Source organism: Cetorhinus maximus, chromosome 21, assembly GCF_964194155.1.
Source record: "Cetorhinus maximus chromosome 21, sCetMax3.hap1.1, whole genome shotgun sequence".
Lineage (NCBI taxonomy): Eukaryota > Metazoa > Chordata > Chondrichthyes > Lamniformes > Cetorhinidae > Cetorhinus > Cetorhinus maximus.
Genome location: NC_135899.1, coordinates 943,008 through 970,410, shown reverse-complemented (window position 1 = coordinate 970,410; position 27,403 = coordinate 943,008). Strand labels below are relative to the sequence as shown.

The 27,403-nt window shown below is 48.9% G+C and overlaps 1 protein-coding gene across 1 annotated transcript; it reads left to right on the top strand.

Moving 5' to 3' along the window:
* The first annotated feature begins 6,302 nt into the window (after positions 1-6,302).
* On the top strand, positions 6,303-17,619 carry LOC144695305 (galectin-8-like). The gene is made up of 4 exons (XM_078566207.1): positions 6,303-6,423; positions 7,190-7,278; positions 10,576-10,780; positions 17,461-17,619. The coding sequence occupies exons 1-4, from the start codon at positions 6,391-6,393 to the stop codon at positions 17,602-17,604; spliced, it is 471 nt and encodes a 156-aa protein (XP_078422333.1). The 5' UTR covers positions 6,303-6,390; the 3' UTR covers positions 17,605-17,619.
* Positions 17,620-27,403: the final 9,784 nt, after the last annotated feature.

The window sequence follows — 27,403 nt, the reverse complement described above, 5'->3', positions numbered from 1 at the left end:
GGCTGTACTATAAAGACTGTGTACCAGCTGTACTGCAGAGACTGTGCACTGGCTGTTCTGCAAGGACTTTATACAGGCTGTACTGCAGAGACTGTTTACTGGCTGTGCTGCAGAGACTGTGTACTGACTGTATTGCAGAGACTGTGTACAGGCTGTACTGCAGAGACTGTATACCGGCTGTACTGCAGAGACTGTGTACCGGCTGTACTGCAGAGACTGTGTAACGGCTGTACTGCAGAAACTGTGCACTGCCTGTACTACAGAGACTGTGTACCGGTTGTATTGCAGAGACTGTGTATTGGCCGAACTGCAGCGACTGTGCACTGGCTTTACTGCAGAGACTGTGTACTGGCTGTACTGCAGAGACTGTGCACTGGCTTTACTGCAGAGACTGTGTACAGACTGTACTGCAGACACTGTGCACTGGCTTTACTGCAGAGACTGTGTGACGGTTGTACTGCAGAGACTCTGTACCGGCTATACTGCAGAGACTGTACACTGGCTGTACTGCAGAGACTGTGTACCGGCTGTACTGCAGAGACTGTGAACTGGTTGTACTGCAGAGACTGTATACAGGCTGTACTGCAGAGACTGTGTGCCGGCTGTACTGCAGAGACTGTTTACTGGCTGTACTATAGAGACTGTGTACCAGCTGTACTGCAGAGACTGTGCACTGGCTGTTCTGCAAGGACTTTATACCGTCTGTACTGCAGAGACTGTGTACTGGCTGTGCTGCAGAGACTGCGTACTGACTGTATTGCAGAGACTGTGTACAGGCTGTACTGCAGAGACTGTATACCGGCTGTACTGCAGAGACTGTGTACTGGCCGTACTGCAGAGACGGTGTACTGGCTGTTCTGCAGAGACTGTGTGCCGGTTGTACTGCAGAGACTCTGTACCGGCTATACTGCAGAGACTTTATAGTGGCTGTACTGCAGAGACTGTGTACCAGCAGTACTGTAGACACTGTGTTCTGTCTGTTCTGCAGAGACTGTGTACCGGCTGTACTGCAGAGACTGCGTACCCGCTGTACTGCAGAGACTGTTTACAGGCTGTACTGCAGAGTCTGTGTACTGGCTGTATTGCAGAGACTGTGTACTGGCTGTACTGCAGAGACTGTGTACAGGCTTTACTGCAGGGACTGTGTACGCTGTACTGCAGAGACTGTGTACTGGCTGTACTGCAGAGAATGTGTACTGGCTGTACTGCAGAGACGGTGTACTGGCTGTTCTGCTGAGACTGTGTGCCGGTTGTACTGCAGAGACTCTGTACCGGCTATACTGCAGAGACTGTATACTGGCTGTACTGCAGAGACTGTGTACCAGCAGTACTGTAGACACTGTGTTCTGTCTGTTCTGCAGAGACTGTGTACCGGCTGTACTGCAGAGACTGCGTACCCGCTGTACTGCAGAGACTGTTTACAGGCTGTACTGCAGAGTCTGTGTACTGGCTGTATTGCAGAGACTGTGTACTGTCTGTACTGCAGAGACTGTGTACAGGCTGTACTGCAGGGACTGTGTACGCTGTACTGCAGAGACTGTGTACTGGCTGTACTGCAGAGACTGTGCACTGGCTTTACTGCAGAGACTGTGTACAGGCTGTACTGCAGGGACTGTGTACGCTGTACTGCAGAGAATGAGTACCGGCTGTACTGCAGAGACTGTGTACCGGCTGTACTGCAGAGACTGTGTAACGGCTGTACTGCAGAAACTGTGCACTGCCTGTACTACAGAGACTGTGTACCGGTTGTATTGCAGAGACTGTGTATTGGCCGAACTGCAGCGACTGTGCACTGGCTGTACTGCAGAGACTGTGTACTGGCTGTACTGCAGAGACTGTGCACTGGCTTTACTGCAGAGACTGTGTACAGACTGTACTGCAGAGACTGTGCACTGGCTTTACTGCAGAGACTGTGTACAGGCTGTACTGCAGGGACCGTGTATGCTGTAATGCAGAGAATGAGTACCGGCTGTACTGCAGAGACTGTACCTGCTTTATTGCAGAGACTGTGTACCGGCTGTACTGCAGAGACTGTGTACCGTCTGTACTGCAGAGACTGTGTACCGGCTGTACTGCAGAGACTGTGTACCGGCTGTACTGCAGAGACTGTGTACCGGCTGTACTGCAGAGACTGTGTACCGGCTGTACTGCAGAGACTGTGTACCAGCTGTACTGCAGAGACTGTGTACCGGCTGTACTGCAGAGACTTTGCACTGGCTGTACTGCAGAGACTGTGTACCGGTTGTATTGCAGAGACTGTGTATTGGCCGAACTGCAGCGACTGTGCACTGGCTGTACTGCAGAGACTGTGTACTGGCTGTACTGCAGAGACTGTGCACTGGCTTTACTGCAGAGACTGTGTACAGACTGTACTGCAGAGACTGTGCACTGGCTTTACTGCAGAGACTGTGTACAGGCTGTACTGCAGGGACTGTGTACGCTGTAATGCAGAGAATGAGTACCGGCTGTACTGTAGAGACTGTACCGGCTTTATTGCAGAGACTGTGTACTGGCTGTATTGCAGAGACTGTGTACTGGCTGTACTGCAGAGACTGTGTACCGGCTGTACTGCAGAGACTGTGTACCGGCTGTACTGCAGAAACTGTGTACCGGCTGTACTGCAGAGACTGTGTACCGGCTGTACTGCAGAGACTGTGTACCAGCTGTACTGCAGAGACTGTGTAGCGGCTGTACTGCAGAGACTGTGCACTGGCTGTACTGCAGAGACTGTGTACCGCCTCTACTGCAGAGACTGTGTACCGGCTGTACTGCAGAGACTGTGTACCGGCTGTACTGCAGAGACTGTGAACCGGCTGTACTGCAGAGACTGTGTACCGGCTGTACTGCAGAGACTGTGTATTGGCTGTACTGCAGAGACTTTGTACCGTCTCTACTGCAGAGACTGTGTACCGGCTGTACTGCAGAGACTGTGTACCGGCTGTACTGCAGAGACTGTGTACCGGCTGTACTGCAGAGACTGTGTACCAGCTGTACTGCAGAGACTGTGTAGCGGCTGTACTGCAGAGACTGTGCACCGGCTGTACTGCAGAGACTGTGTACCGCCTCTACTGCAGAGACTGTGTACCGGCTGTACTGCAGAGACTGTGTACCGGCTGTACTGCAGAAACTGTGAACCGGCTGTACTGCAGAGACTGTGTACCGGCTGTACTGCAGAGACTGCGTACCCTCTGTACTGCAGAGACTGTTTACAGGCTGTACTGCAGAGTCTGTGTACTGGCTGTATTGCAGAGACTGTGTACTGGCTTTACTGCAGAGACTGTGCACTGGCTGTACGGCAGAGACTGTGTGCCGGCTCTACTGCAGAGACTGTGTACCGGCTGTACTGCAGAGACTGTGTACCGGCTGTACTGCAGAAACTGTGAACCGGCTGTACTGCAGAGACTGTGTACCGTCTGTACTGCAGAGACTGTGCACTGGCTTTACTGCAGAGACTGTGTACAGGCTGTACTGCAGGGACTGTGTACGCTGTAATGCAGAGAATGAGTACCGGCTGTACTGTAGAGACTGTACCGGCTTTATTGCAGAGACTGTGTACTGGCTGTATTGCAGAGACTGTGTACTGGCTGTACTGCAGAGACTGTGTACCGGCTGTACTGCAGAGACTGTGTACCGGTTGTATTGCAGAGACTGTGTATTGGCCGAACTGCAGAGACTGTGTACCGGCTGTACTGCAGAAACTGTGTACCGGCTGTACTGCAGAGACTGTGTACCGGCTGTACTGCAGAGACTGTGTACCAGCTGTACTGCAGAGACTGTGTAGCGGCTGTACTGCAGAGACTGTGCACTGGCTGTACTGCAGAGACTGTGTACCGCCTCTACTGCAGAGACTGTGTACCGGCTGTACTGCAGAGACTGTGTACCGGCTGTACTGCAGAAACTGTGAACCGGCTGTACTGCAGAGACTGTGTACCGGCTGTACTGCAGAGACTGTGCACTGGCTGTACTGCAGAGACTGTGTACCGTCTCTACTGCAGAGACTGTGTACCGGCTGTACTGCAGAGACTGTGTACCGGCTGTACTGCAGAGACTGTGTACCGGCTGTACTGCAGAGACTGTGTACCAGCTGTACTGCAGAGACTGTGTAGCGGCTGTACTGCAGAGACTGTGCACCGGCTGTACTGCAGAGACTGTGTACCGCCTCTACTGCAGAGACTGTGTACCGGCTGTACTGCAGAGACTGTGTACCGGCTGTACTGCAGAAACTGTGAACCGGCTGTACTGCAGAGACTGTGTACCGGCTGTACTGCAGAGACTGCGTACCCTCTGTACTGCAGAGACTGTTTACAGGCTGTACTGCAGAGTCTGTGTACTGGCTGTATTGCAGAGGCTGTGTACTGGCTTTACTGCAGAGACTGTGCACTGGCTGTACGGCAGAGACTGTGTGCCGGCTCTACTGCAGAGACTGTGTACCGGCTGTACTGCAGAGACTGTGTACCGGCTGTACTGCAGAAACTGTGAACCGGCTGTACTGCAGAGACTGTGTACCGTCTGTACTGCAGAGACTGTGCACTGGCTGTACTGCAGAGACTGTGTACCGGCTGTACTGCAGAGACTGTGCACTGGCTGTACTGCAGAAATTGTGAACCGGATCTACTGCAGAGACTGTGTACCGGCTGTACTGCAGAGACTGCGTACCTGCTGTACAGCAGAGACTGTTTACAGGCTGTACTGCAGAGTCTGTGTACTGGCTGTATTGCAGAGACTGTGCACTGGCTGTACTGCAGAAATTGTGAACCGGATCTACTGCAGAGACTGTGTACCGGCTGTACTGCAGAGACTGCGTACCTGCTGTACAGCAGAGACTGTTTACAGGCTGTACTGCAGAGTCTGTGTACTGGCTGTATTGCAGAGACTGTGTACTGGCTGTACTGCAGAGACTGTGTACAGACTGTACTGCAGGGACTGTGTACGCTGTACTGCAGAGACTGTGTACTGGCTGTACTGCAGAGACTGTGCACTGGCTTTACTGCAGAGACTGTGTACATTCTGTACTGCAGGGACTGTGTACGCTGTACTGCAGAGAATGAGTACCGGCTGTACTGCAGAGACTGTGTACCGGCTGTACTGCAGAGACTGTGTAACGGCTGTACTGCAGAAACTGTGCACTGCCTGTACTACAGAGACTGTGTACCGGTTGTATTGCAGAGACTGTGTATTGGCTGAACTGCAGCGACTGTGCACTGTCTGTACTGCAGAGACTGTGTACTGGCTGTACTGCAGAGACTGTTCACTGGCTTTACTGCAGAGACTGTATACAGACTGTACTGCAGAGACTGTGTACTGGCTTTACTGCAGAGACTGTGTACAGGCTGTACTGCAGGGACTGTGTACGCTGTAATGCAGAGAATGAGTACCGGCTGTACTGTAGAGACTGTACCGGCTTTATTGCAGAGACTGTGTACTGGCTGTACTGCAGAGACTGTGTACCGGCTGTACTGCAGAGACTGTGTACCAGCTGTACTGCAGAGACTGTGTACCGGCTGTACTCCAGAGACTGTGTACCGGCTGTACTGCAGAGACTGTGTACCGGCTGTACTGCAGAGACTGTGTACCGGCTGTACTGCAGAGACTGTGTACCAGCTGTTCTGCAGAGACTGTGTAGCGGCTGTACTGCAGAGACTGTGCACTGGCTGTACTGCAGAGACTGTGTACCAGCTCTACTGCAGAGACTGTGTACAGGCTGTACTGCAGAGACTGTGTACCGGCTGTACTGCAGAAACTGTGAACCGGCTGTACTGCAGAGACTGTGTACCGGCTGTACTGCAGAGACTGTGTACTGTTTTCACTTTAGCCAACATGGGGCAGGGCTATCATTCAGCTTAGTTTGACTCTCACCTGGGATCAGCATTTTGACAGTTATTTAAGGAATTTGACTGTGTTTGCTCCTTGCTCAGTGATACAATCAGCGCTCCCGCATCCATGTTCATCCTGCTGATTGGAATCACAGAATCACACAGTGCAGAAGAGGCCCTTCGGCCCCATCGAGTCTGCACCGACACGTGAGAAACACCTGACCTACCTGCCTAATCCCATTTACCAGCACTTGGCCCATAGCCTTGAATGTTATGACGTGCCAAGTGCTCATCCAGGTACTTTTTAAAGGATGTGAGGCAACCCGCCTCCACCACCCTCCCAGGCAGTGTATTCCAGACCGTCACCACCCTCTGGGTCCTGTTGTCGGGCGTGTTCTCCTGTTTGGATCTTTATCCCTGTGGAGGCGGCGGGGGGCGGGGAATAGATGGAGAGGGGTGGATAGAGGGTGTGGGATGAGGAGGGATCAGTCTAAGGAGTATAATTAGCCACCGCTGCATCACTCTTTATTTATTCTCCGTATCTTTCTCACAGCTCTGCTCACTAACCACTGCTGTAATGGCCCTTCAACCTGTGTGGGACTGGACTGTGGTAAGTTCTGTTCTCCCCTGTCTCCCTCTCTCTCCCCCCCATCTCCCTCTCTCTCTCTCTCTCCCCCGGGGTGTGGGGGTAGAACCTGTGTGGGCATGGTCTGTAGTAAGTTCTGTGCCTTCTACCAGTCTAAGTAATGTACATAGACCTGTGAATGTTATTTAAAGACACATTCACACTCTTAATCAGCTGAAGCTGTTGAGTGGTTTATTAACCTTAACACCAAGCTGTAACTGCTTCCTGTCACATGAAGTATATCATCAATGTGTGTGTGTGGCTGTGTCAGTATGTGTGTTAACCAATGTGTATTCATGTCAGTCAGTCTGTGTGTGTGTGTTTGTACCAGTCTGTTTGTGCGTGTGTCAGTGAGTGTGCATGTGTGCGGGTCAGTGTGTGTGTGTGTGTGTGCATGAGTCTGTGTGTATGTGTGTGTGTTTGTGTCAGTTTGCCTGTGTCTGTGCGTGTGTGTGTTTGTACCAGTCTGTTTGTGTGTGTGTCAGTGAGTGTGCGTGTGTGCGGGTCAGTATGTGTGTGTGTACATGAGTCTGTTTGTATGTATGTGTGTGTGTTTGTGTCAGTTTGCCTGTGTCTGTGTGTGTGTGTGTGTGTTTGTGCCAGTGTCTGTGTGCATGTCAGGCAGTGTGTGTGTGTTTGTACCAGTCTGTTTGTGTGTGCATGAGTCAGAGTGTAAGTGCTTGTGTCACTGTGTAATGCTGTGATGCTTTAATTCTGCAGATAACTGACATTAATTGTTTGGCTTCTTTAGAAAGTGCCATTCACCAAACGCTTCCCGACTGTTTTAAAGGAAGAGATGATGCTTGTGGTTTGTGGAATGGTCCCAGAAGACTCGAAACAGTAAGATCTCCCCCAAATGAATTGGCAGCAAAGCTGCCTTGTTATACCCCGTGTGTCTTTCTCTTAGTATCTGAGGAGATCTCCTCTCAGCCCCACCAGCCAGTCCCCTGTCCTGCCTTCAGTCATTCTGGCTTCTATCCTGTTTAACAGCACTTCACCCTGATCGAATGGTAACTTACTCCAGCAAGAGGACTCGCAGTTAAATCTTGACTCTCTCCAGCAAACGTTGGGAAATTCCCGCCCTCATCTCATTCCCAGACAGGACAGTAATCTTCACCCACTGATCTGTATTTGAGCAGATGGCATTGAAGTGGCTCCAGACTTGGATCCACATCTACCGTATCCTGTCTGATCCCAGACCAGCTCAAACTCACTCATCTCTCCATTCCGCACACTCCTCACTCAATCACATCATCTGTCAAAGTGGTAGAAATCCTCAGTGGCCCTATTCCCTCAATCGACATCCCATCCCCGGGATTTATCACTCAATCATCCGTGTGGATTTTAATCAGGCTTTTGACAAGGTCACATATGGAAAACTAGTTAAGAAATGAAGAGTGCATTCCAGATCCTAAACACTCGATTGACCCTGTCTCCCCCACATTCTCAGACAGTGCATTCCAGATCCTAACCACTCGATTGACCCTGTCTCCACCACACTCTCAGACAGTGCATTCCAGATCCTAACCACTCGATTGACCCTATTTCCCCCACACTCTCAGGCAGTGCATTCCAGATCCTAACCACTCGATTGACCCTGTCTCCCCCACACTCTCAGACAGTGCATTCCAGATCCTAACCACTCAATTGACCCTGTCTCCACCACACTCTCAGACAGTGCATTCCAGACCCTAACCACTCGATTTCCCTGTCTCCACCACACTCTCAGACAGTGCATTCCAGACCCTAACCACTCGATTGACCCTGTCTCCACCACACTCTCAGGCAGTGCATTCCAGATCCTAACCACTCGATTGACCCTGTCTTCACCACACTCTCAGACAGTGCATTCCAGATCCTAACCACTGGATTGACCGTCTCCACCACACTCTCAGACAGTGCATTCCAGACCCTAACCACTCGATTGACCCTGTCTCCACCACACTCTCAGGCAGTGCATTCCAGATCCTAACCACTCGATTGACCGTCTCCACCACACTCTCAGACAGTGCATTCCTGACCCTAACCACTCGATTGACCCTGTCTCCACCACACTCTCAGGCAGTGCATTCCAGACCCTAACCACTCGATTGACCCTGTCTCCACCACACTCTCAGACAGTGCATTCCAGACCCTAACCACTCGATTGACCCTGTCTCCACCACACTCTCAGACAGTGCATTCCAGATCCTAACCACTCGATTGACCCTGTCTCCACCACACTCTCAGACAGTGCATTCCAGATCCTAACCACTCGATTGATCCTGTCTCCACCACACTCTCAGACAGTGCATTCCAGATCCTAACCACTCGATTGACCCTGTCTCCACCACACTCTCAGACAGTGCATTCCAGACCCTAACCACTCGATTGACCCTGCCTCCACCACAGTCTCAGATAGTGCATTCCAGATCCTAACCACTTGATTGACCCTATCTCCACCACACTCTCAGGCAGTGCATTCCAGATCCTGGAAACAATACTCCAGCTGAGGCTGAACCAGTGTTTAAATTTAGGGACGGTGGTTAAGGAGTTTGCAGATGATACAAGAATGATTTCTGTGGTTGGTAGTGCTGAATATAGCTGGAGACTGTCGGAAGATATCGATGAACTGGTCAGATTCAGCTTCAGAAAAGTGACAAATGGAATTCAATCTAGAGAAGTGTGCGATAATGCAATAGGGGAGTATAAACATGACAAGAGATTACACAATCAATGGGAGGTTATTGAGAAAAGTAGAGACACAGATGGGAATTTGGTGAATGTATTCACAAATCCCTGAAACTAACAGTACAGCAAGATAAAGGAGATAAAATAGAGGCCAAAACCCCGATGATATTTAACGTGAATTGGGAAAGCATTCGAGGTATTGCAATGCATATAGCAAGGGAAGCAGAGCTGGAAGGGAGGGTAAAGTTAGTTCGGTACTTAATCCCTGCCTGGGACACCATGAATTATAATGAGTTATGTTTCCCGGTTCACCCAACACCCAACCACATCCTGCCACACATAAAATGCACTGTCAGTCTGTACTGAGGGGGTGCTGCACTGTCAGAGGGTCAGTACTGAGGGAGTGCTGCACTATCAGAGGGTCAGTACTGAGGGAGTGCTGCACTTTTAGAGGGTCAGTACTAAGGGAGTGCTGCACTGTCGGAGGATCAGTACTGAGGGAGTGCTGCACTGTCAGAGGGTCAGTACTGAGAGAGTGCTGCACTGTCGGAGGATCAGTACTGAGGGAGTGCTGCACTGTCAGAGGGTCAGTACTGAGGGAGTGCTGCACTGTCAGGGGGTCAGTACTGAGGGATTGCTGCACTGTCAGAGGGTCAGTACTGAGGGAGTGCTGCACTGTCAGAGGGTCAGTACTGAGGGAGTGCTGCACTGTCAGAGGGTCAGTACTGAGGGAGTGCCGCACTGTCGGAGGGTCAGTACTGAGGGTATGCCGCACTGTCAGATGGTCAGTACTGAGGCAGTGCTGCACTGTCAGAGGGTCAGTACTGAGGGAGTGCTGCACTGTCGGAGGGTCAGTACTGAGGGAGTGTTGCACTGTCAGAGGGTCAGTACTGAGGGAGTGCTGCACTGTCAGAGGGTCAGTACTGAGGGAGTTTAACTGCTTCATATAACACTGAGCTCCTCAATCACAGTCGAACCTCCTGTATGACTTGCTTCCCTCTCAATTGTATTGGACAATGTTTGAGTTGGACATGAACATACACATTAGGAGAGGCCACTCGGCCCCTCGAGCCTGCTCCGTGCCTGATCTGATTGTAACCTGAACCCCACATTCCTGCCGACCCCCGATAACCTTTCACCCCCGATAACCTTTCACCCCCTCGTTCATCGAGGATCTACCCAGCTCGGCCTTCAAAATATTCACAGACTCTGTTTCCACCGACTGTTGGGGAAGAGAATCCAAAGACTCTCCACCCTCAGAAAATATGTCTCCTCATCTCTGTCTTAAATGGACGACCCCTTATTTTTAAACAGTGACCCCTAGTTCCAGATTCTTCCACAAGAGGAAACATCCTCTCCACATCCACCCTTAGGATCTTTTCTGTTTCAATCAAGTGATCTCTTCCTCTTGTAAACTCCAGCGGGAAGAAGCCTAACTCTTTGTTACCCGTGTTTTTGTCTCCGCAGTTTTGTTATTAACTTTCAGCAGGGTGAGGAACCTGTCACTATTCCCTTCCACTTCGCTCCCTGCTTTGACGGAGCCAAAGAGAAGGTGGTTTACAGCTGCCAAGTGGATAAGAACTGGGCTCCGATGCAGGACAAGTGCTGTGAGCTGAACATGAGAGGGAAGAGTTTCAATCTCACCTTCTTTTTCTGGAAGAACTGTTATCAGGTAAGGTCCCTGCGTTAGAAAAATCCTCCTGACTGATACCCTGAGTGATGGGGAGTTAGAAACATCCTCCTGATGGATACCCCGAGCGATGGGGCGTTAGAAACATCCTTCTGACTGATATCCCGAGCGATGGGGCGTTAGAAATATCCTCCTGACTGATATCCCGAGCGATGGGGCGTTAGAAACATCCTCCTGACTGATACCCTGAGCGATGGGGCGTTAGAAATATCCTCCTGACTGATACCCTGAGCGATGGGGCTTAGAAATATCCTCCTGACTCATACACTGAGCGATGGGGCTTAGAAATATCCTCCTGACTCATACACTGAGCGATGGGGCTTAGAAATATCCTCCTGACTGATACCCTGAGCGATGGGGCGTTAGAAACATCCTCTGGTCTGATACCCTGAGCGATGGGGCGTTAGAAACATCCTCCTGACTGATACCCTGAGTGATGGGGCTTGGCTTCAAGATGGTGCTGAGGAGATGATTGTCAGAGCCGCTGTTACCCCTTTTCGGGCTGGGTCGTCTGGTCCAAATCCAGCCACAATTCCTGACCATGAACCCGGGTGACCATGAACTGGGAATCACAGTAAACCTGCCTATCCTCCCCAGCAACACTGCCCGGCAACACTGCCCGGCAACACTGCCCGGCAACACTGCCCGGCAACACTGCCCGGCAACACTGCCCGGCAACACAGCCCGGCAACACTACCCGGCAACACTGCCCGGCAACACTGCCCGGCAACACTGCCCGGCAACACTGCCCGGCAACACTGCCCGGCAACACTGCCCCTTCACTGCCCAACAACACTGCCCGGCAACACTGCACGGCATCACTGCCCGGCAACACTGCCCGGCAACACTGCCCGGCAACACTGCCCGGCAACACTACCCGGCAACACTGCCCGGCAACACTACCCGGCAACACTGCCCCTTCACTGCCCGGCAACACTGCCCGGCAACACTGCCCGGCAACACTGCCCCTTCACTGCCCAACAACACTGCCCGGCAACACTGCACGGCATCACTGCCCAGCAACACTGCCCGGCAACACAGCCCGGCAACACTGCCTGGCAACACTAGCCCTTCACTGCCCGGCAACACGGCCCGGCAACACTGCCCGGCAACACTGCCCGGCAACACTGCCCGGCAACACTGCCCGGCAACACTGCCCCTTCACTGCCCAGGAACACTGCCCGGCAACACTGCCCGGCAACACTGCCCGGCAACACTGCCCGGCAACACAGACCGGCAACACAGACCGGCAACACAGACCGGCAACACTGCCCAGCAACACTGCCCAGCAACACTGCCCGGCAACACTGCCCCTTCACTGCCCGGCAACACTGCCCGGCAATACTGCCCGGCAACACTGCCCCTTCACTGCCCGGCAACACTGCCCGGCAACACTGCCCGGCATCACTACCCGGCAACACTGCCCGGCAACACAGCCCGGCAACACTGCCCGGCAACGCTGCCCGGCAACGCTGCCCCTTCACTGCCCGGCAACACTGCCCGTGAACACTGCCCGGCAACACTGCCCCTTCACTGCCCAGCAACACTGCCCGGCAACACTGCCCGGCATCACTGCCCGGCATCACTGCCCAGCAACACAGCCCGGCAACACTGCCCGACAACACTGCCCCTTCACTGCCCGGCAACACTGCCCGGCAACACTGCCCCTTCACTGCCTGGCAACACTGCCCGGCAACACTGCCCTTTTACTGCCTGGCAACACTGCCCGGCAACACTGCCCGGCAAGACTGCCCGGCAAGACTGCCCGGCAAGACTGCCCGGCAACACTGCCCGGCAACACTGCCCAGCAACACTGCCCGGCAACACTGCCCTTTTACTGCCTGGCAACACTCCTCGGCAACACTGCCCGACAACCCTGCCCGGCAACACTGCCGGCAACAGTGCCCGGCATCACTGCCCGGCAACACTGCCCGGCAACACTGCCCCTTCACTGCCCGGCAACACTGCCCGGCAACACTGCCCTTTTGCTGCCCGGCAACACTGCCCAGCAACACTGCCCTTTTACTGCCCGGCAACATTGCCCGGCAACACTGCCCGGCAACACTTCCCTTTTGCTGCCCGGCAACACTGCCCAGCAACACTGCCCTTTTACTGCCCGGCAACACTGCCCGGCAACACTGCCCGGCAACACTGCCCTTTTACTGCCCGGCAACACTGCCCGGCAACAATGCCCGGCAACACTGCCCTTTTACTGCCCGGCAACACTGCCCGGCAACACTGCCCGGAAACACGGCCCTTTTACTGCCCGGCAACAGTGCCCGGCAACACTGCCCTTTTACTGCCCGGCAACACTGCCCAGCAACACTGCCCGGCAACACGGCCCTTTTGCTGCCCGGCAACAATGCCCGGCAACACTGCCCGGCAACACTGCTCGGCAACACTGCCCAGCAACTCTGCCCCTTCACTGCCCAACAACACTGCCTGGCAACACTGCACGGCAACACAGCCCGGCAGCACTGCCCGGCAACACTGCCCCTTCACTGCCCGGCAACACTGCCCTGCAACACTGCCCGGCAACACTGCCCTTTCAGTGCCCGGCAACACTGCCCGGCAACACAGCCTGGCAACACAGCCCGGCAACACTGCCCCTTCACTGCCCGGCAACACTGCCCGGCAACACTGCCCCTTCACTGCCCGGCAACACTGCCCGGCAACACTGCCCGGCATCACTGCCCAGCAACACTGCCCGGCAACACTGCCCGGCAACACTGCCCGGCAACACTGCCCCTTCACTGCCCGGCAACACTGCCCGTCAACACTGCCCGGCAACACTGCCCCTTCACTGCCCAACAACACTGCCCAACAACACTGCCCAACAACACTGCCCAACAACACTGCCCAACAACACTGCCCAACAACACTGCCCAACAACACTGCCCTTTTACTGCCTGGCAACACTGCCTGGCAACACTGCCCGTCAACACTGCCCGGCAACACTGCCCCTTCACTGCCCAGCAACACTGCCCGGCAACACTGCCCGGCATCACTGCCCGGCAATACTGCCCGGCAACACTGCCCCTTCACTGCCCGGCAACACTGCCCAGCAACACTGCTTGGCAACACTGCCCCTTCACTGCCTGGCAACACTGCCTGGCAACACTGCCCTTTTACTGCCTGGCAACACTGCCTGGCAACACTGCCCGGCAACACTGCCCGGCAACACTGCCCAGCAACACTGCCCGGCAACACTGCCCGGCAACACTGCCCGGCAACACTGCCCCTTCACTGCCTGGCAACACTGCCCTTTTACTGCCTGGCAACACTCCTCAGCAACACAGCCCGACAACACTGCCCCGCAACACTGCCCGGCAACACTGCCGGCAACACTGTGCGGCATCACTGCCCGGCAACACTGCCCGGCAACACTGCTCGGCAACACTGCCCTGCAACACTGCCTGGCAACACTGCCCAGCAACACTGCCCCTTCACTGCCCGGCAACACTGCCCGGCAACACTGCCCAGCAACACTGCCCAGCAACACTGCCCCTTCAGTGCCCGGCAACACTGCCCGGCAACACTGCCCTTTTACTGCACGGCAGCACTGCCCGGCAACACTGCCTGGCAACACTGCCCTTTTACTACCCGGCAACACTGCCCGGCAACACTGCCCGGCAACACTGCCCGGCAACACTGCCCTTTTACTGCCCGGCAACACTGCCCGGCAACACTGCCCGGCAACACTGCCCTTTTACTGCCAGGCAACACTGCCCGGCAACACTGCCCGGCAACACTGCCCGGCAACGCTGCCCGGCAACACTGCCCTTTTACTGCCCGGCAACACTGCCCGGCAACACTGCCCTTTTACTGCCCGGCAACACTGCCTGGCAACACTGCCCTTTTACTGCCCGGCAACACTGCCCCTTCACTGCCCGGCAACACTGCCCGGCAACACTGCCTGGCAACACTGCCCGGCAACACTGCCCCTTCGCTGCCCGGCAACACTGCCCCTTCACTGCCCGGCAACACTGCCCGGCAATACTGCCCGGCAACACTGCCCGGCAACACTGCCCGGCAACACTGCCCGGCAACACTGCCCGGCAACACTGCCCCTTCACTGCCCGGCAACACTGCCCGGCAACACAGGCCGGCAACACTGCCCGGCAACACTGCCCGGCATCACTGCCCCTTCACTGCCTGGCAAAACTGCCCAGCAACACTGCCCGGCAACATTGCCCGGCAACACTGCTCGGCAACACTGCCCTGCAACACTGCCTGGCAACACTGCCCCTTCACTGCCCGGCAAAACTGCCTGGCAACACTGCCCGGCAACACTGCCCCTTCAGTGCCCGGCAACACTGCCCGGCAACACTGCCCTTTTACTGCACGGCAGCACTGCCCGGCAACACTGCCCGGCAACACTGCCCTTTTACTACCCGGCAACGCTGCCCGGCAACACTGCCCGGCAACACTGCCCTGCAACACTGCCCTTTTACTGCCCGGCAACACTGCCCTTTTACTGCCCGGCAACACTGCCCTTTTACTGCCCGGCAACACTGCCCGGCAACGCTGCCCGGCAACACTGCCCTTTTACTGCCCGGCAACGCTGCCCGGCAACACTGCCCGGCAACGCTGCCCGGCAACACTGCCCTTTTACTGCCCGGCAACACTGCCCTTTTACTGCCCGGCAACACTTCCCGGCAACACTGCCCTTTTACTGCCCGGCAACACTGCCCCTTCACTGCCCGGCAACACTGCCCGGCAACACTGCCCGGCAACACTGCCCGGCAACACTGCCCGGCAACACTGCCCGGCAACACTGCCCGGCAACACTGCCCGGCAACACTTCCCCTTCGCTGCCCGGCAACACTGCCCCTTCACTGCCCGGCAACACTGCCCGGCAATACTGCCCGGCAACACTGCCCGGCAACACTGCCCCTTCACTGCCCGGCATCACTGCCCCTTCACTGCCTGGCAAAACTGACCGGCAACACTGCCCGGCAACATTGCCCGGCAACACTGCTCGGCAACACTGCCCTGCAACACTGCCTGGCAACACTGCCCCTTCACTGCCCGGCAACACTGCCCGGCAACACTGCCCAGCAACACTGCCCAGCAACAATGCCCGGCAACACTGCCCGGCAACACTGCCCAGCAACACTGCCCAGCAACACTGCCTGGCAACACTGCCCGGCAACACTTCCCCTTCACACCAGCTTGTGTTCGCCTCTCCTTCACTCCCCTCACCCTCTCTCCACCTGCCCTCCACCTCTGATCTTTACCCTTTGAGCCCCCTGGGGACAGTTGGGAGGGTTCGATGTCACCAGCTCTCTGGTGACGGCCTGGGAGGTGTTGTGGGGAGGTCGGTATAAAGGGGAGGGGGTGGCGCTGGGGTTGGTGGGGTGGGGTTGTCACATTGCCCATCGCCCTGACCTGCTATCGTGCCAGTGAAGGGAGGGGTGCCACAGCGGCTGCAGACTACCGAGAGAGGCCGGGGGCCAAGAAAGGCCGGGGGTGAGAGAGAGGCCAGATCACAGGGGCAGACTCACAGGGGGCATTGCCTTCCTCCAGGGAAAGGTAAACCCGCCCACTGCCCCCCGCAAACTCCGGTACAGCAATGGATGGTTAGAGCACAGCAACAAAGCTCCACAGCAACCCCAAACCTTCCCCACTTCAATAGGTATCGGCACTGACAGACTCCATTAACTGGGAGGGGGCAAATCCATTGCCCCACTTTCCTGCTCCAGGCCCTCAGATAATAATGTCTCCCTCGGGTATAACCGTGTCCCTCGGGTATAACCATGTCCCTCGGGTATAACCGTGTCCCTCGGGTATAACTGTGTCCCTCGGGTATAACTGTGACCCTCGAGTATAACTGTGTCCCTCGGGTATCAATGTGTCCCTCGGGTATAACTGTGACCCTCGAGTATAACTGTGTCCCTCGAGTATAACTGTGTCCCTCGAGTATAACTGTGTCCCTCGGGTATAACTGTGTCCCTCGAGTATAACAGTGTCCCTCGGGTATAACTGTGTCGCTCGGGTATAACTGTGTCCCTCGGGTATAACTGTGTCCCTCGAGTATCAATGTGTCCCTCGAGTATAACTGTGTCCCTCGGGTATAACTGTGTCCCTCCGGTATAACTGTGTCCCTCGGGTATAGCTGTGACCCTCGGGTATCAATGTGCCCCTCGGGCATAACTGTGTCCCTCGGGTATAACTGTGTCCCTCGGGTATAGCTGTGACCCTCGCGTATAACTGTAACCCTCGGGTATAACTGTGTCCCTCGGGTATAACTGTGACCCTCGGGTATAACTGTGACCCTTGAGTATAACTGCCCCTCGAGTATCAATGTGTCCCTTGGGTATAACTGTGACCCTCGGGTATAACCGTGTCCCTCGGGTATAACCGTGACCCTCGGGTATAACCGTGTCCCTCGGGTATAACCGTGTCCCTCGATTATAACCGTGTCCCTCGATTATAACCATGTCCCTCGGGTATAACCGTGTCCCTCGGGTATAACCGTGATGGTCGGGTATAACTGTGTCCCTCGGGTATAACCGTGTCCCTAGGGTATAACCGTGTCCCTAGGGTATAACCGTGACCCTCGGGTATAACCGTGTCCCTCGGGTATAACCGTGACCCTCGGGACTGTATGTAGAGCAGATGCAGCTGGGTTAAGTTGGTGATCTGTGCCTTCCCTTTAGGCCTGTCTGAATGGTACTCATCTGCTGAACTTTGACCACAGTGACTCTGAATGGAAGATCGACACTGTGAACATCTACGGAACTGTCAAAGTTGACAGTTTGAAGGCTTATGACCTCCACTGTGCTAAATCAGTAAGTGGTTAATGTTCCCTCTGAGAGAAATGAAACCAAAATTGCATTGAACACCATCACTCAATGTGTAAATTAGACCCCGTGTAGAGTCAGCACTGTCAGAGGGTCAGTACTGAGGGAGTGCTGCACTGTCAGAGGGTCAGTACTGAGGGAGTGCTGCACTGTCAGAGGGTCAGTACTGAGGGAGTGCTGCACTGTCAGAGGGTCAGTACTGAGGGAGTGCTGCACTGTCAGAGGGTCAGTACTGAGGGAATGCTGCACTGTCAGAGGGTCAGTACTGAGGGAGTGCCGCACTGTCAGAGGGTCAGTACTGAGGGAATGCTGCACTGTCAGAGGGTCAGTACTGAGGGAGTGCTGCACTGTCAGAGGGTCAGTACTGAGGGAGTGCTGCACTGTCAGAGGGTCAGTACTGAGGGAGTGCTGCACTGTCAGAGGGTCAGTACTGAGGGAGTGCTGCACTGTCAGAGGGTCAGTACTGAGGGAGTGCCGCACTGTCAGAGGGTCAGTACTGAGGGAGCGTTGCACTGTTGGAGGGTCAGTACTGAGGGAGTGCCGCACTGTCAGAGGGTCAGTGCTGAGGGAGTGCTGCACTGTCAGAGGGTGAGTACTGAGGGAGTGCTGGACTGTCAGAGGGTCAGTACTGAGGGAGTGCTGCACTGTCAGAGGGTCAGTACTGAGGGAGCGCTGCACTGTCAGAGGGTTAGTACTGAGGGAGCGCCGCACTGGCAGAGGGTCAGGACTGAGGGAGTGCCGCACTGTCAGAGGGTCAGTACTGAGGTTGTGCTGCACTGTCAGAGTGTCAGTACTGGGGGAGTGCTGCACTGTCAGAAGGTCAGTACTGAGGGTGTGCTGCACTGTCAGAGGGTCAGTACTGAGGGAGTGCTGCCCTGTCAGAGAGTCAGTACTGAGGGAGTGCTGCCCTGTCAGAGGGTCAGTACTGAGGGAGTGCCGCACTGTCAGAGGGTCAGCACTGAGGGAGTGCAGCACTGTCAGAGGGTCAGTACTGAGGGAGTGCTGCACTGTCAGAGGGTCAGTACTGAGTGAGTGCTGCACTGTCAGAGGGTCAGTACTGAGGGAGTGCCGCACTGTCAGAGGGTCAGTACTGAGGGAGTGTTGCACTGTCGGAGGGTCAGTACTGAGGGAGTGCTGCCCTGTCAGAGGGTCAGTACTGAGGGAGTGCCGCACTGTCAGAGGGTCAGCACCGAAGGAGTGCTGCACTGTCAGAGGGTCAGTGCCGCACTGTCAGAGGGTCAGTACTGAGGGAGTGCTGCCCTGTCAGAGGGTCAGTACTGAGGGAGTGCCGCACTGTCAGAGGGTCAGCACCGAAGGAGTGCTGCACTGTCAGAGGGTCAGTGCCGCACTGTCAGATGGTCAGTACTGAGGGAGTGCTGCACTGTCAGAGGGTCAGTACTGAGGGAGTGTCACACTGTCAGAGGGTCAGTACTGAGGGAGTGCTGCATTGTCAGAGGGTCAGTACTGAGGGAGTGCCGCACTGTCAGAGGGTCAGTACTGAGGGAGTGCTGCACTGTCAGAGGGTCAGTACTGAGGGAGTGTCGCACCGTCAGAGGGTCAGTGCTGCACTGTCAGAAAGATCAAATTGACACCTTTTTTTGTTTTACTCCTTAATGGGATGCAGGTATCACTGATGAGACCAATATTTGTTGCCCCTCCCTAATTGCCCTTGAACTGAGTGGTTGTTGTTGTGGGATTTGACCCTGTGTCCTCAGAGGATTAGTCTGAAGCTCTGGGTTACTCGTCCAGTGACATGACCACTACACCACTGTCTCCCTACTGTTGTCTGGTCTCCTTTCCAACCATATTACTCCCAACATTTGAGTTTGTAATTAGGCTGATTTCCTGCCTGTTGGGATCTTGCTGTGCGTGGTTTGGAGAATGTATTTGTACATTAATTGCACTGTCAGCATCAATGGTTCTGAATTATTGATACCACGCAGAAAGTTGGAACAGCTGGTGTGCATCAAGTGCCTTCACTGTGACTGAAATGGAACTAAGTTTACGTGTCTCACTCTATAGGGTGCCTGGTGAGGTCTCCATGCCTGGGGGTTTGCTGTGAATCTGCAATGGATTCTTCTCTCTGTTTCTCATTCAGGGACAAATGGAGCTGCCTCACAATCAGCCACAGCATCTTCGATTGATTGAAATAATTCACTTTCTGCAAAATGTATTTCCATTAAATCAGATCCTGATTTTATTTCACAGAATCCTTGTTCAATGTTTAATTCTCTGTCTCATCAATGTGATGCATACACAATTCAAAACATAGCAAAATTCTCCTCCTCCATACACAGCACGGGGGTGGGGGTGGGAGAATTCCTGCCTTATATATGCTAAACCTACATGATAGAGACTCTGTAACCAATAAACACTGCACTATATGGACTTTATAAACTACAAACACTACATTATATAGACTCTGTAAACTATGAACACTACATTATATAGCCTCTATGCACTATAAATACTATACTACATAGACTCTGTAACCAATAAGCACTACACTATATGGGCTTAATAAACTCTAAACACTACATTATATAGACTCTATAAACTATAAACATTGCACTATATAGAATCTATAAACTATAAAAATTCTATATATCACAAACACTAGACTATATAGACTCCATCAACTATACACACTACATTATATGGACTTTATAAACTATAAACGCTACATTATATAGACTCTATAAACTATATATAAACACCAGACCATATAGACTCTACAAACTATAAACACTACACTGTATTGACTTTATAAATTATAAACTCTACATTGTATAGACTCTATAAACACTAGACTACATAGTCTCCATAAATTATAAGCACTATACTATAAAAACTATGTATCACAAATACTACATTATATAGACTCTATACACTATGCTATAAATGCTCTGTAACCAATTAGCACAACACTATATGGACTTTATAAACTATAAACACTACATTATATAGACTCCATAAACCATAAACACTACACTATATAGAATCTATAAACCATAAACACTATATTATATAGACTCTATAAACTTTAAAAACTAAACTATGCTGACTCTATAAACTATACACACTCCACCATAGGACTTTATAAACCATAAACAGTACACTATATAGACTCTATATCTTATAAACACTGCACTATATAGACTCCATAAACTAGAAACACTATACTATATAGGCTCTATAAACTATAAACACTAAACTATATAGACTAACTATATAGACTCTATAAACTATAAACGCTAGACTATATAGATTCAGTATAATCACTACACAATGTAGACCATATTGACTATATACACTATGCTATATGGACTCTATAAACTATAAACACTGTACTAAATAAACTCTATAAGCTATAAGCACGGCACTATATAAGCTTTATAAACACTGCACCATATAGGCTCTATAAACTGTAAACACTAGACTATATAGATTTGCTATGATCACTACACAATGTAGACCATATTGACTATATACTCTACACTATATGGACTCTATAAACTATAAACATTGTACCAAAGAAACTCTATAAGCTATAAGCACAGCACTATATAGACTCCATAAACTATAAACAGTAAACTATATAGACGCTATAAATTATAAACACTAGACTGTGTAGATTGTCTATAATAAGTACACAATGTAGACCATATTGACTATATACATTACATTATATAAACTCTATAAACTATAAACACTTGACTATATAGACGCTATAAACTATAAGTACTACACTACATAGAATCTGTAAACCACAAAAACTCTATATTTCATTAATGCTAAATTATGTAGACTCTATCAACTACAAACACTACATTATATAGACTCTATCAACTACAAACACTACATTATATAGGCACTATCAACTACAAACACTACATTATATAGACTCTATCAACTACAAACACTACATTATATAGGCACTATCAACTACAAACACTACATTATATAGACTCTATCAACTACAAACACTACATTATATAGGCTCTATCAACTGCAAACATTACATTATATAGGCTCTATCAACTACAAACACTACATTATATAGGCTCTATCAACTACAAACATTACATTATATAGACTCTATCAACTACAAACAAAATATTATATAGGTTCTATCAACTACAAACATTACATTATATAGACTCTATCAACTACAAACATTACATTATATAGACTCTATCAACTACAAACACTGCATTATATAGACTCTATCAACTACAAACACTACATTATATAGGCTCTATCAACTACAAACACTACATTATATAGACTCTATCAACTACAAACACTACATTATATAGGCTCTATCAACTACAAACACTACATTATATAGGCTCTATGAACTATAAACACTACATTATATAGACTCTATCAACTACAAACACTACATTATATAGGCTCTATCAAGTACAAACACTACACTATATAGACTCTATCAACTACAAACACTACATTATATAGACTCTATCAACTACAAACACTACATTATATAGACTCTATCAACTACAAACACTACATTATATAGGCTCTATCAACTACAAACAAAATATTATATAGGTTCTATCAACTACAAACACTACATTATATAGACTCTATGAACTACAAACACTAGACCATATAGACTCTACAACCGATAAACACTACACTATATAGGCTCTAAAATCTACAAACACTATAATATATAGCCTCTATAAACTATAAACACTATACCATATAGACTCTATAAACTATGAACACTATCCTGTGAAAACTCTGTATATATACTATATAGATTCTATAACCTATAAACACGATACCATATAGACTCTATATACTATAAACACTGCACCATGTAGATTCTATAAACTATAAACACCCCACTATATGGACTTTATTAACAGTAAACTACATAGATTCTATATCTTATAAACATTGCACTATAAACTATACGCTATAAATGAGAACCTATACTATTTAGACTCTATAAAGTATAAACACTAGACAAAAAAGACTATAAACTATAAGCATCATCCTATATAGACTCTATAAACACTACACTATATAGATTCGCTATAGGCACTACACAATCGAGACTATATTGACTATATACACGACACGGTATAGGGCTGAATTTTCTAAGTGGGGTTACGGGTGAGTAAAATGGAGTCCTACCCGCTGATGAAAATGGTGGGTTCTCACACTGTATCTTCCTGAGCCCACCTCATTATATATACACTCCTGCAAAACACGCCGTTTCCATGGTGGGCAGGCTCTCATTCGCCCGCTCGCCATCGCCCCGCTGTTGCATCACGCCAGCCGCCATCTTTAAAAGGCAGCCACCAGCAAAGTGTTATCACCACCAGCTCACCACCGCTGCCTGGGAGACATGGCCAGCAAAGCGCTCATTACCACCAGCTCACCACCGCTGCCTGGGAGTCATGGCCAGCAAAGCGCTCATTACCACCAGCTCACCACCGCTGCCTGGGAGACATGGCCAGCAAAGCACTCATCACCACCAGCTCACCACCGCTGCCTGGGAGACATGGCCAGCAAAGCACTCATCACCACCAGCTCACCACCACTGCCTGGGAGACATGGCCAGCAAAGCACCCGTCACCACCAGCTCACCACCGCTGCCTGGGAGACATGGCCAGCAAAGCGCTCATCACCACCAGCTCACCACCGCTGCCTGGGAGACATGGCCAGCAAAGCGCTCATCACCACCAGCTCACCACCGCTGCCTGGGAGACATGGCCAGCAAAGCGCTCATCACCACCAGCTCACCACTGCTGCCTGGGAGACATGGCCAGCAAAGTGCTGATCATAACCAGCTCACCACCGCTGCCTGGGAGACATGGCCAGCAAAGTACTCATCACCACCAGCTCACCACCGCTGCCTGGGAGATATGGCCAGCAAAGTGCTCATCACCACCAGCTCACCACCGCTGCCTGGGAGACATGGCCAGCAAAGCACCCGTCACCAACAGCTCACCACTGCTGCCGGGGAGACATGGCCTGCAAAGCGCTCATCACTACCAGCTCACCACCGCTGCCTGGGAGAAATGGCCAGCAAAGCACCCGTCACCACCAGCTCACCACCGCTGCCGGCGAGACATGGCCAGCAAAACGCTCATCACTATATAGGCTCTATAACCTATGAGCACTACACTATATAGACTCTATAAACTATGAACACTACACTATATCGACACTATAAACTATAATCACTACACTATATACACTCTATACATCCTCCTGCAATCGAGCGACTATTAGGGTATCCACTGTATCTCCGTGACAGGAGTATTCTCACAGAGGGTATTGGTGCTGAGATAAGCCAGACTGGAGTCAAACGTTCACTATATAGAGTCTATATAATGTAGTGTTTAAAGTTTATAGAGTCTAAATGGTGTAGTGTTTATAGCATTTATAGAGTCTATATAGTGTAGTGATTATAGGTTATAGAGTCTATATAGTGTAGTGTTCATAGCTTATAGAGTCTATATAATGTAGTGATTATAGTTTACAGAGTCTATAGTATGTAGTGATTATAGTTTATGGAGTATATATAGTGTAGTGTTCATAGCTTATAGAGTCTATATAGTGAGTGCTTATAGTTTATGAAGTCCATATAATGTAGTCTTTATTGTTTGTAGAATTTATAGAGTCGATATAGTGTAGTGATTATAGTTTATAGAGTCTAGATAGTGTAGTGTTCATAGTTTATAGAGTCAATATAGTGTAGTGATTATAATTTATAGAGTCTATATAGTGTAGTGTTCATAGTTTATAGAGTCAATATAGTGCAGTGATTATAGTTTATAGAGTCTATATAGTGCAGTGCTTATAGTTTATAGAGTCTATATAGTATAGTGATTATAGTTTATAGAGTCTATATATTGTAGTGTTCATAGTTTATAGAGTCTATATAGTGTAGTGATTATAGTTTATAGAGTCGATATAATGTCGTGTTTATAGTTTAAAGTCTATATAGTGTAGTGATTTTAGTTTATAGAGTCTATAGTGTGTAGTGATTATAGTTTATAGAGTATATATAGTGTAGTGTTCATAGTTTATAGAGTCTATATAGTGTAGTGCTTACAGTTTATAGAGTCTATATAGTGTAGTGATTATAGTTTATAGGGTCTATATAGTGTAGTGATTATAGGTTATAGAGTCTATATAGTGTAGTGTTTATAGTTTATAGAGTCTATATAATGTAGTGTTTATAGTTTATAGAGTATATATAGTGTAGTGCTTATAGTTTATAGAGTCCATATAGTGGTGTTCATAGTTTATAGAGTCTATATAGTATAGTGATCATAGTTAATAGAGTCTATATAGTGTAGTGTTCATAGTTTATAGAGTCTATATAGCGTAGTGTTCATACTTTATAGAGTATATAGAGTGTAGTGTTCATAATTTATAGAGTCTATATAGTATAGTGTTCATAGTTTATACAGTCTATATAGTGTAGTGTTTAACGTTTATAGAGTCCATATAGTGTACTGCTTATATTTTACACAGTCTATATAATGTAGTGTTTATTTCTTATAGCGTTTATAGAGTCTACATAGTGTAGTGTTTATAGTTTATAGAGTCAATATGGTTTAGTGTTCATAGTTTATACAGTCTATATAGTATAATGATTAAAGTTTATAGGGTCTATATAGTGTAGTGTTCATAGTTTATACAGTCTATATAATGTAGTGCTTATAGGTTACAGAGCCTATATATTGTAGTGTTCATAATTGATAGAGTCTATATAGTGTAGTCATTATAGTTTATAGAGTCTATATGGTGTAGTGTTTATGGCATTTGTAGAGTCTATATAGTGTAGTGTTCATAGTTTATAAAGTATATATGGTGCAGTGTTTATAGTTTATAGAGTCTATATAGTGTAGTGATTATAGTTTATAGAGTCTATATAGTGTAGTGCTTATAGTTTATAGAGTCTATATAGTATAGTGATTATAGTTTATAGAGTCTATATCCTGTACTGTTCATAGTTTATTGATTTATATAGTGTAGTGATTGTAGTTTATAGAGTCTATATAGTGTAGTGCTTATAGTTTACACAGTCTATATAATGTAGTGTTTATTTTTTATAGCGTTTATAGAGTCTACATAGTGGTGTTCATAGTTTATAGAGTCTATATGGTTTAGTGTTCATAGTTTAAAGAGTCAATATAGTGTAGTGCGTATAGTTTATAGAGTCTATATAGTGTACTGTTTATAGTTTATAGAGTCTACATGGTGTAGTGATTATAGTTTATAGAGTCTATTTAGTGTAGTGATTATAGTTTATAGAGTCTATATAGTGTAGTGTTCCTGGTTTATAGAGTCTATATAGTGTAGTGTTCATAGTTTAAAGAGTCAATATAGTGTAGTGCGTATAGTCTATAGAGTCTATATAGTGTAGTGTTTATAGTTTATAGAGTCTACATGGTGTAGTGATTATAGTTTATAGAGTCTATTTAGTGTAGTGATTATAGTTTATAGAGTCTATATAGTGTAGTGTTCATAGTTTATATAGTCTATATAGTGTAGTGATTATAGTTTATAGAGTCTATATGGTGTATTGTTTATGGCATTTGTAGAGTCTATATAGTGTAGTGTTCATAGTTTATAGAGTCTATATGGCGTAGTGATTATAGTTTATAGAGTCTATATAGTGTAGTGTTCATAGTTTATAGAGTCTGTATAGTGTAGTGCTTATAGTTTCTAGAGTCTATATAACGTAGTGTTTATTGTTTATAGCATTTATAGAGTCTATATAGTGTAGTGTTCATAGTTTATAGAGCCTATATAGTGTAGTGATTATAGTTTATAGAGTCTATATAGTGTAGTGTTCATAGTTTATAGAGTATTTTTAGTGTAGTGATTATACTTTATAGAGTCAATATAGTGTAGTGTTCATAGTTTATAGAGTCTATATAGTATAGTGTTCATAGTTTATAGAGTCTATATAGTGTAGTGATTATAGTTTATAGAGTCTATATGGTGTAGTGTTTAAAGCATTTGTAGAGTCTATATAGTGTAGTGTTCATAGTTTATAGAGTCTATATGGTGCAGTGTTTATAGTTTATTGAGTCTATATAGTGTAGTGATTGTAGTTTATAGAGTCTACATAGTGCCGTGCTTATAGTTTATAGAGTCTATAAAGTGTAGTGATTATAGTTTATAGAGTCTAAATAGTGTAGTGTTCATAGTTTATAGAGTCTATATAGTGTAGTGATAATAGTTTATAGAGTCTATATGGTGTAGTGTTAAAAGCATTTGTAGAGTCTATATAGTGTAGTGTTCAAAGTTTATAGAGTCTATATGGTGCAGTGTTTATAGTTTATAGAGAGTATATAGTGTAGTGATTGTAGTTTATTTGAGTCTATATAGTGCAGTGCTTATAATTTATAGAGTCTATAAAGTGTAGTGATTATAGTTTACAGAGTCTATATAATGTAATGTTTATTTTCTATAGAATTTATACTGTCTATATAGTGTAGTGATTATAGTTTATAGAGTCTATTTTGTGTAGTTCCAAAAGGGGAGAGAGAGAGAGGGAAAGGGGAGAGAGAGAGAGGGAAAGGGGAGAGAGAGAGAGGGAAAAGGGAGAGAGAGGAAAAGGGGAGAGAGAGAGAGGGAAAGGGGAGACAGAGAGAGGGAAAGGGGAGAGAGAGAAGGAAAGGAGAGGGAGAGAGGGGGAAAGGGGAGAGAGAGAGAGGGAAAGGGGAGAGAGAGTTAGGGAAAGGGGAGAGAGAGAGAGGGAAAGGGGAGAGAGAGAGAGGGAAAGGGGAGAAAGAGA

What these genes read in the sequence shown, in the direction of transcription:
- LOC144695305 (XM_078566207.1), top strand. Translation starts at nt 6,391, where the DNA reads ATGGCCCTTCAACCTGTGTGGGACTGGACTGTG. An exon ending in GTCCCAGAAGACTCGAAACA is followed by an intron (nt 7,279 to 10,575) that starts GTAAGATCTCCC and finishes TTGTCTCCGCAG; the next exon opens with TTTTGTTATTAACTTTCAGC. An exon ending in TCTGGAAGAACTGTTATCAG is followed by an intron (nt 10,781 to 17,460) that starts GTAAGGTCCCTG and finishes CCTTCCCTTTAG; the next exon opens with GCCTGTCTGAATGGTACTCA.